The sequence below is a fragment of the Berghia stephanieae genome, chromosome 2 (genome assembly GCF_034508935.2).
Source record: "Berghia stephanieae isolate SIO BIC M18660-M18661 chromosome 2, UCSD_Bste_1.3, whole genome shotgun sequence".
Taxonomy (NCBI): Eukaryota; Metazoa; Mollusca; class Gastropoda; order Nudibranchia; family Aeolidiidae; genus Berghia; species Berghia stephanieae.
Window position 1 is genome coordinate 48,374,672 of NC_088361.1, and position 12,506 is coordinate 48,387,177.

The 12,506-nt window shown below is 41.1% G+C and overlaps 1 protein-coding gene across 1 annotated transcript; it reads right to left on the reverse strand.

Annotated features, from left to right (window-relative positions):
• Nucleotides 1-2,427: 2,427 nt before the first annotated feature.
• LOC144963954 (uncharacterized) lies at nucleotides 2,428-9,448 on the reverse strand. Its single transcript, XM_078897897.1, has 3 exons — nucleotides 9,393-9,448; nucleotides 8,199-8,421; nucleotides 2,428-4,071 (listed from the first exon to the last, which is right to left on the reverse strand). Exons 1-3 carry the CDS (start codon nucleotides 9,446-9,448, stop codon nucleotides 2,428-2,430), a joined length of 1,923 nt encoding a protein of 640 aa, XP_078754023.1.
• Between the last annotated feature and the right edge of the window lie 3,058 nt (nucleotides 9,449-12,506).

Consider the following 12,506-nt stretch of genomic DNA (forward strand, 5'->3'; position numbering starts at 1 on the left):
CCTTGGCAAATATATATGTCTCGTCCACTAGGTTTGAAGTGGATTTGAACGAGACGATGACGAATGATAAAGAAATCACGCAGTGAAAGAAAATCGCTCGTCACATTCTCCGCCTCTTGAAAAATCTCCTTGTGAGATTAAAATTAAGTCTAGTTTAAAATCATCTGAGAAACGTGGACAATAAGATAGTACTGGAAGTACGGTTATGCTGTTGTGGCGTCATCGGATACCGGATGGCGACTTAAGAAGTCGGCTCCATGGTTATCAGTGCCTTTGATGAATTCCACATGGAACGAAAATTGCTGTAGTATTAGCGACCAACGCATGAGTTTAGCGTTTAATTGTTGAGCTGTGGCCAGAAATAGAAGTGGCTGATTGTCGCATTGAACAGTGAAGTGACGTCCATAAAGGTATATTTGGTATTTTTGTATGGCCCATACCAGGGCAAGACATTCCTGCTCCACTGTTGAGTATCTTTGTTCCGCAGGCGATAATTTTCTACTTGCGTAAGCAACAGGGTGTAGGACTGTAGGGTCATCGAGGTCAGGTTGAAGTAACGATGCGCCTATTCCAATTTTACTTGCGTCTGTCCTCAGAATGAAAGGTTTGTTGGGGTCAGGTAAGCGCAGAACGGGTCGTGACGTCAGGATCCTTTTCAGAGCGTTGAAAGCGTTTTCGCATTGGGGGGTCCATTGTAATTTATCGGGCCGTGATTTATGGGTCAGATCCGATAGAGGCGCGGCAAGAGAGTTGAAATTTTTTATGTAGGACTGATAAAAGCCACAAAGTCCAAGGAATGACCTCACGTCTTTTTTTGTGGTTGGTTGTGGTGCATTTCTAAGTTTTTCCACATTTTTCAATTCGGGCGTAACTGTTCCCTGTTGCAGCTCGTGTCCTAAAAATTCTAAGTTGCGATACCCCAACTTACATTTTGTCGGGCGTGCTGTGAGCCCGGTCTCCTTTAGGCGTTCCAAGAGAGCATTGAGAGTTTCCAAATGTTGTGGCCAGTCCTCTGAGGCTATGAGTAGATCGTCCATGAAATGAACTATGTTGTGACGTTTGACAAGCGGTTGCAACAACTCAATCATCATTTTTGAAAATATACTTGGCGCGTTATGTAGTCCAAATGGCATAACATTGTAGTGGTAGTGGCCTTGATGTGTACTGAAAGCAAGGTATGGCCTCAGATGTTCCGGAATTGCTATCTGATGGAACCCACGGGATAAATCCACCTTAGAAAAATATTTGGCTTTGCTAAGGCGAGAAAACATTCGTGCCGTGTTTGGTAAGGGCTGAGGTTGAAATTGAGTGACGGCTTTGAGCTTCCGGAAGTCCACGCAGACACGGTGTTCTCCACTAGGCTTGCGAACCAGTACTAGGGGAGCGCTGTATGGCGAATCGGATTTAGATATTATGCCAGCTTTCAACATGGCCTGAATTTCTTCCTCGATTACTGTCTCCTTTGCTATAGGGACTGGGTAGGGCTTACATCGTATAGGCTTGTGATCAATTAAGGTCATGTCAAAATTTACGATGTTGGTCCGTCCTGGTTTGTCTGTCAGAGTGGGTGAGTGCTGAATTAAAATGTCTTGCAACTCGTTTCGTTGTGTCTCCGACAGCTCTTGGTTGATGGCGACATCTGCGTGTGTCTCCTGTCCGACCAACGGTAGGTCTGGTGCCAAGCGCTCCGTGGCGGGAATTTCCTCTGCCACCATCATGACCATGAGGTGAGAGGAGGGAGGTCTGTCGACAATTTTTTTGAGTAAGTTAATGTGGTATGTTTTTTCCTTTCCATCCACATTTACGACATAATTTGTCCTTGACTTCTTCTTAATGATGGTATAAGGGCCTTGCCATTGGATCTGCAGCTTGTGGGTTCCGCTTGGAAGTAAGAGCAGAGCTTTATCTCCTTCCTGTAGTTCGCGGTCCCTTGCTTTTTTATTATAATATTTCGCCTGCTTTTTCCGTGCCTCTCTGAGGGTGGAAGCGGCGATTGACCAGCTTGTGGTTAGTCTGTCTTTCAGGTCATTAACGTACTGGACTGGGAGGCATTTTTGACCGTTTCATCCACATCATCTTCTGTCCAAAGCTTTTTTAGCGCCTCAAGGGGTCCTGCAATGGGTCGTCCGAAGAGTAGGGTTGCTGGAGGAAAGCCCGTAGAGGTATGTGGAACCTCTCGGTAAGCATAGAGGGCTGGGGCGACGAAGGTATCCCATGTTTCCGGCCTGTCTTTCACTAACTTTTTTAACATTGAAATTAGTGTTCCATTAAACCGTTCCACTTGTCCGTTGCTCTGAGGATGATAGACAGAGGTGGTCAGGTGCTCAGTGTGGAGTAGGCGATAGACATCTTCCATAAGTTTGCCACAGAACTGAGACCCATTATCCGTCAGTATTTGTTTCGGGAATCCGAGTCGTGAAAATATGCCTATAAAAGCGTCGGCCATGTCTTTGAGTCTATGCGCGGTAGCGGTGTCGCCTCGGCCCACATAGTGCATGTGTCCACGAGGGTCAGTATGTACATGTTTCTCTTTTTTGTTAAAGGGAATGGTCCGACTATATCAGCGGCAACGCGTTCAAAAGGAGTGCCTACAATTGGCATCTCGCCTAAGGTCACTGGGACTGTGTAGGTCCGAGCAGATTTCCGCTGGCAGATGGGACAGGATTTGACGAAACGCTTAATGTCTTCAGTGATGCCGGGCCAATAATAGTGAGTTGAGATGCGATCTGATGTGGCTGCTGTTCCCATGTGTCCACTAAACGGAATATTGTGTCCCATTTCCATAATCTGTCGACGATGAGTGGCTGGCACGACAAGCTGAAGGCGGTCTTGACAGGCAACTCGATATAGTAGTCCACTTTGGATTACAAACCCTTTTTTTCTCGGTATATCGCCTTTTTCCGTCACTTTGGCGAAGCAGCGCGCTAGCGTAGTATCCTCGGCTTGAGCCTTTTTAATTTCTTTTGGTCCTGGATTTGGTAATAGAGTTGGTAAATCATGTTGAACCTGTGCCCTTGTCTGCATGGGACAAGCGTGAACTGGGTGCTTCGGCGTTCCAAGAAATACATATTTGCATCCAAGGATGAGAGGGTGAGTAGGGGCGTCTAAAACTCCAGCAGGTATTGTTCCTACTACGTAGGGAGAGGAAATTTCGATATTGACTATCGGACGTGACAGAGGTGGGGTGTCTTTAGTAGCGCACTGAATCTTGATAATTTCGTCCGTGAACTGGTCTGGCCGAACCAGGTCGCGTGCTACGACCGCGTGAAAATCTAATCCCGTGTCGTAGAGAACGGTCACATCCTTCCCATTCACTTTGACTGTGTCAACGACTGGAGGGTGATCCGACGGTTCTTTTGTTTTTAGAGGGTGATCGTCAGAAGTGCGTCCTACGTTGGCACTGACCGGTTTCCCTTTCTGATGACCGTTACGCTTGTTATCGCGACGGCATTCCTCTGTTGCATGTCCCTTCAAATTACAGTTCTTGCAATATAGGTGTTGTTTGTGTTGTGTTGTGTTACTTCTTTGGTATTGGTTATTGTTATTCTTCTTTTCATACGGTGACGGAAATTTGGTTCTTTCTTCATATGAGGTGGGCGGTTTTTGAATCCGGTGTTGTCTCCTTTCTGTGAGGTGATTTTCTTGCGCTGTTGCAAACCGGTCAGCACATGTTACTATATCGTCCAGTTTATGAGCGTCTTGCTCATCGACAAAACGACGGACATCCAGGGGCATTGCATCTCTCAGCTGTTCCACCATGATAAGCTGGTTTAATCCCTCGTAAGTGTCTGGGTTGCCAGATAGTTTCAACCATTGTTGGAGGCTGAGTTGTAGATGATCTGCCAACTGGTGGTATGTTTCATGCCTGTCCTTCCTTAATGTTCGGAATCTTCTACGGTAGGATTCTGCGCTGACATCAAAGTGTATCAGTAGGGATGAGTTTAACTCCTGAAAGTTATTTTTGTTGTCCTGTGTCAGGCGAGTATAAACATCATAGGCTTTGCCCTTGAGATGCTGAGACGCTTTGAGTGCCCATTTGTCCTCCGGAAGATCATATGAGATCGCTAACTCCTGGAATCGCGTTAACCATTAATCAATCCCTTCAATGTGTGGGTTGAAAGTTTCTACCGGGAACGACATTACTTTATCAATGCTTCCGTTGCCCTGACTAGATGGAATGGGGCTATGGGTAGAGAGTCTGTTTTCTGCAACTTCCCTTGTTAAAGAAACTTCCATTTCCTTTTGGCGTGTGCGCTCTCTCTCTGTCTCCAAATCCATTTCAAGCTCCTTGTTTCTGAGTTGGATCTCTTTATCTTTCAAAGCCTGTTCATGTTTCCTTTTTTCCTCCTCCTCTAGTCTAGCACGCTTCTCTTCCTACTCAAGTCTAGTAATCTCCCTTTCTGCGTTTTCATTGACATAGGCAGATAACTGTTCACCAGAAAGGCCCAATTCTTTTCCTAACTGGATAAACTCGCGTCTAATTGTAACACCGGTAGCCATGGCTGATTAATTACAGATTGAACAACTGCAGGAGGTGAATGAGAATGATGCGATAGATGGAATTGAACCAGAAAGAGTAGGGCAGAAAGCAGACAAATGGAACTTTGCCAGTAAGGGTTAAATATGAATGAAGAATTCTGAAGCACAGATAATGAATGATAGTGAAGTAAGTGACAACACACTGTTGAAAAGTGCTAGGTTTCGCTAAGCCAAATTTCAATGTATGACACACACAGTGACACAATACTTAGAAAGAGTGGTTATTGCCGGGGGCTTAATTTGGCGTGCACGTGTCAATAGAGAGATAATACTATTTACCGTTACACGTGTAAACAACAACTTGCAAGATGGCCTAACTTGAAGTTAGAGTGACTGTAATTTTTAATTAAGATATGTTTAACTTAACTTTTGAAGGGGGGGGGGGGTATTCTCGGCTGAAGGTCCAAAATTTATGGCAACAATGGCATAACAAAGGTGGCAATGAAATAACGATTTATGTTTTTGTAAACTGCTTTAAAATCACGTTGCCTAATTATGCATAATTAAAATAACATGGTTGTCATAATCATAATCATAAATCAGTGTTAGTAAACTAATTATCGATTAGTGAAAATATAGAAAAATGGGCATGTTCCAATTTCAAATGTAACCACAGTGACTTTTCAATAATAAGTAAGATTTCTTCCCTATGATATTTATAATTAATTAATCAAATGATTTATTGATTGGTTTGATTTAAGGTAGATATATTTACGAGCCCCCAATGTAATAGAATGCTATTGTTAAATTGAGATAGTAGCAGAAGTAAAGAATGGGTGTTTATAAATATTATATCTAAATTAATGACTCACATACTATATTATATTATATTAAAGATTCATAATCCCGGACGAGCCTACCATTTTGTGGCGGGTTGAGTGTTATTTTTGTGGGATCGAGTCCAACCGATAGCTCAATGGTCTGGATTCGAACTAGTATGCGCGCTATGGCTCTCGTTACCAGCTGCACCACTCAACCTATCACAAACGGCTCAGGTTTAATCTAGGGGAGATCAAGAATTGCCTTAGGGTCCCTTATAACTTAATTGTATTAATAACAAGTGAGTCAAGACAATAGTAACGCCCAAATGCAATAATAACAATTCTATACATAAAGTTTAATTAGATGGTTACAGGAAAAGATAGAAAGAATAAGTATTTATTTAATATCAGGAAGAATAGCTCTAATTGAGTGGATCTAATCTATTATATATTTATTTGTTTACTTTGATATAATCATATGTGTCAGTGGAAAATACATTTGAAAATGGTATAAGCCCGTTTGGCTTATCTTTATCCCGTCGGCTTGCTTGACTGAGGCAAATGTATCAGCTAGTTCCAGGGTTGGCGCCTGCTTTGCAGAGTTTTCTGGACATCACAACAGTGTGTTGTAGTTAGGCTGACATCAGGGTTTTACCGCTGTTCAAGGACTGGGATGCAGGGATTCGGCACGACTGGGTGCTCCAACGACACGAAAAAGGACCAGGAAAATGGCCAGGACCTCCAGTTTAAGAGTTGAAACAACAAGGTCTTAGAACCAATCGAGTTTGTCTTTCGCCACCGAATCGTCCTTGAGCGACACATCATAATAGCCTTTATTTTCCGACAAAGGCAAGGAGATGCAGTAACACCATGATAATGGTAGTTAGTATATGTTTTACACATCAACTGACAGTCGAGCTATCTTACATGATGAGAATTTAACAGGATTGTGTCCCTGGTATTTCTTTCTTTATTTTTTATTAATTATAATTGGGGTTATGATGTGTGGCCGGCGATTGACGGTGGGGTACAGACATTCAAGCAATATACATATTGAATATAAATGAAATAATAACATAGATCATCAACAACTGTTAACTATAAAATAAGATACATATAGATATAGTTTTGTACAGGTATTCCAACTTACGAACATCCATGGAATAGCACAATTAAAATATATACACAAACTATAATAGTAATGCTAGATTAAATTGAATTCACAGTAATATCTCGTTCCACTTTGAATGTTAACCAATAATTCATTTTTCCTCCAGCCGAGGGATGACAAACTTTTTTAAAGTTTGAAATTGGAGGGATAGCTCTTCTTTCTTGGGCTTCTTAGCGTGTGTGTGATTAGATTCAGATATGAATTTGGTTTTGTGAAACGAAAATAGCCAATCAGAAGAATCTTCCTGTTTTAGATAGCCAATGATATCCAGATGCTTTGGTAAGAAAGAATAACGGAGAATTACCGGAGAGCTAGACCTTAATTGTAATTTGAGCTACTCTTGAACGAGACAAGACCTCAGGGCATACGCACGATGGCGATTTGTTTGGAAAAGGTAATTAGCAGGTGGCATGAATACAATGGGCAGACAATTTGAACAGGTAAATAAGCCTTAAGCTGAAAGTGAGTGTTCCGTTATACAATGGAAATGTTTCCCACCTAACGACCAGAATTTCCGTTAGAAAGATTTGGAGCTTTATTGGAGAAAGGATGTCCATGTTTTGATTATCTTACTTGAGGTGTTAATCTGCCTTGGCAAATATATATGTCTCGTCCACTAGGTTTGAAGTGGATTTGAACGAGACGATGACGAATGATAAAGAAATCACGCAGTGAAAGAAAATCGCTCGTCACAGACGTCGTGTTATTTAGTTTTTAGTTATAACCAGAGATTCCATAGCAACATGAACACTCTCGCCTCACACTCTTCAGTCGTTACCAGAGACTACTAGGGTCGTTACCAACGACCTCTGTCTCTATAACTATAACATATTTAGCCTGCTATGGTCGTTACCCATGCCCTCTGTACTAAAAGCCGTCCGGAGCCGTCCGGCGCCCCAGGAGGTCATCTAAAGCATTCTCAAGCCATCCGCAGGCCCCTCAGACCTGTACGAACCTTACCAGAAGTCATTCGCCTTCCGAAAGCTCCTCAAATTAGTAGGACCGCTCTGTAGGTAACTTATTTAGCCTTGCTATGGTCATTACCCATCGACGACGGCCATGTTTCAGTTTTGTTCACTTCTTCAGCAAATGTGACCCATCGTCCCAAAACGGTATCATGTCGGAGTGTATCAGATATAGATTTTTAAAGGATAATTTAAGGATGAGTTTTCTGGCCAAAATTTTGAATATGTGAGTAATACAAAGAAGCTGTGGGCTATAAGAAGTTATAAACAAAAAAAAGTGAGTTATAAAAAGAAAGGTAAAAATAACGAAATAGAAACGAAACCAACAAAAATATTTTTTTACAAGATGAGGATCATTTTAAAAAATTGAGCTTTTATATAGCGCAATATCCAATAAATGTGCTCAAAGCGCTTTATAAGGGGTCCCTGTTCAACAGCAACAGCTGTAACAGATACCAAAATAAAGAACAAAATACCACACATACACGGAACGTTTCGGGAAAAAAATTCTTCAGGCAACACCAACAACCAAAACAAAAACAATAAATACATAAATACATTTCGTAAAACCCCAGCTTTTTCAGAGTGCTGCATTATTGTCTGTCTGTCTGTCTGTCTGTCTATCTGTTTGTCAGTTTCACACACTGAATGTTTACGGGCAAAACAAAAAAGACCCTTTCTTCAGGCAACAACCAAAACAAAAACCAATAAAAACATAAATACATTTCGTGAACCTTCAGATTTTTCAGAGTGTTGCATTACCGGCATATTGTCTGTATGTTTGTTTGTCTGTTTGTCTGTTTGTCCGAATGTCTGTCTGGTGAAGTGACACGGAAGATGGAGATGGTGTGTTATAGACGTAGACAAATCACCAGGAGAACAGAATTTGGGTGACATGGATGATGTACCAATAGACATTACAATTTGTGTAGGGATGGGATTTTGATGGATCGCATTGGTTTTTGGGGATTTATCATTCCGAATTCTTGATGGAATTAAAAGCATATGGGGAAATAAGGTTAGATCTCGTCCCACTCTTATAAAAAACTACCTTTTTTTTTCTTCTTTTTTTTAAAAAGATTTTTTCTTGGGGGGGGGGGGGGGGGGGGGGGGGGGGGGAGTTAGTTTTATCAATTTATCTTGGTGCCTATAATTATTATTTCATATTCCTTTTTGTAATTATTTTGGGAGGGGACGAGGGTTGGTTTATTTTTATTGTGTGTTTTTTTGTTGTTGTTTTTTTTGGTCTTAATTTTTTTTTAAGTTGTAAATTATATAGTAAGGGGAACGCATACATATTTACATATATCTGATAACCTAACGCGATTATGGGCCTGATGTAGCGAACAATGTTTTGGGTTGGTCTGAGAGTATTTCTATTACAATAATGAGCCCATAATATTTTGGGTTATAAGACCTGTATATATGTACACGTCATGGAGAAAGGGAAGTACAGTTTTCTGACTGAATTTTTAAAAAAAACTTTCAACTTAGTTTTCTGTATATAGTTCATTTGGGGGCAGCGTGGGTTAGCGTTACGGTCTTGCTTCATACCCGAAAGGTACCGAGTTCGATCACCGTCGCTGCTCTGTGTAGCCTTGAGCAAGTCACCTCGCCCTAGCTCAATTTGCGGCGCTGACTGCGGCTAACGCCTGTGTTATTCCAGTCTTCCTTTGGAATAGATCATAGAGACAAATTTGCCCATATGGGATGAATAAAGGGAATTTTATTTTTAATTTATTCATACCCGATGGATACGGTAAGATCAAGGTGCACGTTTTTAGCAGGTCTGATAACCTAACACAATAATGGGCTTGATTTAACATTGTTGTAATGGAGAATATTTTGCGTTGATTTGAGAGCATTTCCATTACACCAATGAGACCATGACAATTTGGGTTATCAGACCTGGAAATACGTGCACGTCGGGTAGGACACAAAATACTCCTGACTTACTGAATCCTCTTGGCTCTCTGTAGAACACACACAGGGCATCCAAGAACGTCCGCCATCTGTTTCTGTCCTTGGCTTTTTTCTTTATAGTCTCCCTTTGTGCTGTCTTCCAGATGAAAGCACGTTGAAACATGAAAAGTCTATCGTTTGTTATTTCAGTGTGGAGCTTTACTTTTTCAGCCTCTTCTTGTTTTGCTAACTTCAGTTTGAGTTTTGTTTTTGTTTTTTATTTATATATGGCGTAATATCCACTAAGCTTGCTCAAAGCGCTTTACATGAGGTCCCTGTCCTTCATGTTAAGTGTTGCTGTTGGCTGGGGACCCCTTGTAATGCGCTTTGGGCACGTATAATGGTTATTGAGCTATATAAATGCTTTAGTCTTTTTCTTTTTTCTTTTTTTTTTGGGAGGGGGGGGGGGGGGTCGTTTGTTTTGTTTCGTTTCTTGTTTTTAATTTGTGATTTTGCTAATAATAGTTTATATATTTTTATTTCGTTTCCTTCTTTTCCTTTGAATGATATTTTTTTTGTCTTCTGTCAAATGAATGATAGATCTTTGCAGACAGTCGACATCGCAGGTAACGAGGTATAGAGCAGCTATTTTTGTAAACAGAATTATGATTTGGCGTGTTTATAAATATATCTGGCATGTTAACGAGGTCCGTAATAGTATGTCTTTATTATCACTGGAATTTTGTATCTCTTCGTTACAATTTTTTTCTTTTTACTGTAGCGCCTTTTGCATCCTAATCGTCCGATTGGGGCGCCTCGGCTGCTTCTTCGATTTGCTGTCTAAGATCCCTCCACGTTTCACTGTCTTCTGCCAAATTCTTTTAAGGACGTAAGGTCTAGCTTTGTTTGTAATTTGATTTGAAGGTGTTTGAGGTCCCTGTTCAATACTCAGTGTCGATTTTCGTTATCTCTACATTTCAAATAAACCATATATAAAATGCATTTTCCTAGTTATTTCCTGATTGAATATGAGTTGACGAAGGCGAGGAGGAAGATTGTCGAATAGATAAAGTACTAACTGCACAACCATCAAGCCATGGGACTCGGGTTCTCACCCCTTTGTTCTGTTCCGTTGTCGATTTCTCATGGTTTATTTTTCTAGAGCAATAAAGTTAAAAACATTGACATTTATAGATATTAATAATAAATATGACATTGTATTTTTCGAGCGCTCCGCGATATCACGAGGAAGTGCTCAGAGCGCTTTATAATGATGAGAAAAATAGGATATAGATAGTATGCGCTTGGCTAAGAAGCTCTTAACATTGCCATCCGGAAGTATAACGGACCAACACACAAATTGTGTGTATCCATGAACGTTTATAGTCGGGTTAATACAGTTCAGTGAGCATTACTCATAAAGGCGGATGGCAAAAAACAATAAAGAAGACCTGAGTGACGTCATCGTCGAACTATCTATAGAAAAGTGCCAGATGAAAACAGAGAATGAAAAGTCACGGGCCAGTGCCAAACTCAGGATCCAACTGACACGACACCCTCCGCCTGGCCGAGAAAGAGAGAGAGAGAGAGAGAGAGGGAGAGAGAGAGGGGGAGAGAGAGAGAGAGAGAGAGAGAGAGAGAGAGAGAGAGAGAGAGCGAACGGTTGCACTACAACTGACTGAGTTTTCGAGCCACATCATTCTAGATACAGCTGCCCACTCCACACTTTTTCAGAACGCTCTATAATATGAACATTAACATGAACTATGTGGTTGTCTCTGTCGAAAAAAATTGTAATATCGCCTAATAGGCGACATGTATTGTTCTACACGTTACGTGTTGCTGTTGGTCAGGGACCCTTTGTAAATCTATTTGAGCTCGTTTAGTGGATATTGCCCTATATAAACGGTCACGTCTTTTAGTTGTTTTTTTGTTGTTTTTTTTTTTTTACGATGACAACAAGGAAATGTCCAACGCCTAGATCATTATGAAAATACATATGGTTCCTATTTCGTACGGCGTAGAAACTTTAAGCGTATTAATCAAATGATCCTAATTAATCTTAGAGTTGTTCGTGGCCTACTGATGCTATGCGTTTAGCCAAAAGAAAACACTCACAACATTCGTCAGCCGGATTTAACGTACCAACACACAAAACTATGTGTGACCTTAAACATTCATAGTCTGATTGGTGGAATTTAGTGAGAACTACCCATAAAATGGCTGGCTAAAAACAATAAAAAAGAGTTGAGTGACGTAAAGTTCTTTCCTTCTATAATATGTCAAGCAACCGTCTTAAAACGCTTATATGTCATCATTACCCCATCCCTCTCTCTCTCTCTCTCTCTCTCTCTCTCTCTCTCTCTCTCTCTCTCTCTCTCTCTCTCTGTCACTTTCTCTCTCTGTCACTCTCTCTGTCACTATCGCGGTCTCTCTCTTTCTGTGTCTCTATCTGTCTCTCTCTCTCTGTGTCTCTTTATGTCTCTCTCTCTCTCTATCTCTCTCTCTCTCTCTCTTTCTCTCTCTCTCGCATATTTAGTGTTGCTTTTGGTTTGGGAATCCCTGTAAAGCGCTACTGTGGATATTTGTACAAAGAAAAAATGAAATAGAGTCATTAGGCCCCCAGAGACGGAATTTATCCCGGTTTCTATAGCGTGAAACGGACAATAGCAATTTGCTTGTTACCTTTTTGATAGGACGCAGGTCGATTGCAAAATACTTTACGCCGAATCAAACAGACCCAGCTTCCCAAGGACTGCTGGGTGGACGGGGGGGGGGGGGGGGGGGGGAGGGGGAGGAGTGAGTTAGACAACAATATCGACCTCACCGGGAATCGATCTCGGTCCCTTAGCATGTGAAGCGTGTTCTCAACCAACTGAGCTATTGGAACCTTTTGTTAAGCGTTTTTGTGCAAATTGATCAATATATAAAAACTCATATTTTAGAATCAAAAGAAAAGCCAATAGATGTTTTCTGTCGCACTCTGGAAAAACCCATATTTTAAAATTTGGCCAGAAAACTCGTCCTTCAAATATCGATCGATTTGAATTAACCTCATCTTGGCAACAACAAAAAAAATCTCAAACCTGGGACTCACGTTGGGAAGAAAGTTCGAATTCCAAAACGCAAGAGTGTAAGCAATCATTTAATCTACCCCTCAATCGATTC

Bases quoted from the DNA above. Each gene is read 5' to 3' on its own strand.
- LOC144963954 (XM_078897897.1), bottom strand. From the start codon at position 9,448: ATGGCGGACGTTCTTGGATGCCCTGTGTGTGTTCTACAGAGAGCCAAG. The intron at 8,422-9,392 runs GTAAGTCAGGAG...AATTCCATCAAG, and splicing joins CAGAGAGCCAAGAGGATTCA to AATTCGGAATGATAAATCCC. The intron at 4,072-8,198 runs GTAATGCAACAC...ACGCGATTCCAG, and splicing joins AACATACAGACAATATGCCG to GAGTTAGCGATCTCATATGA.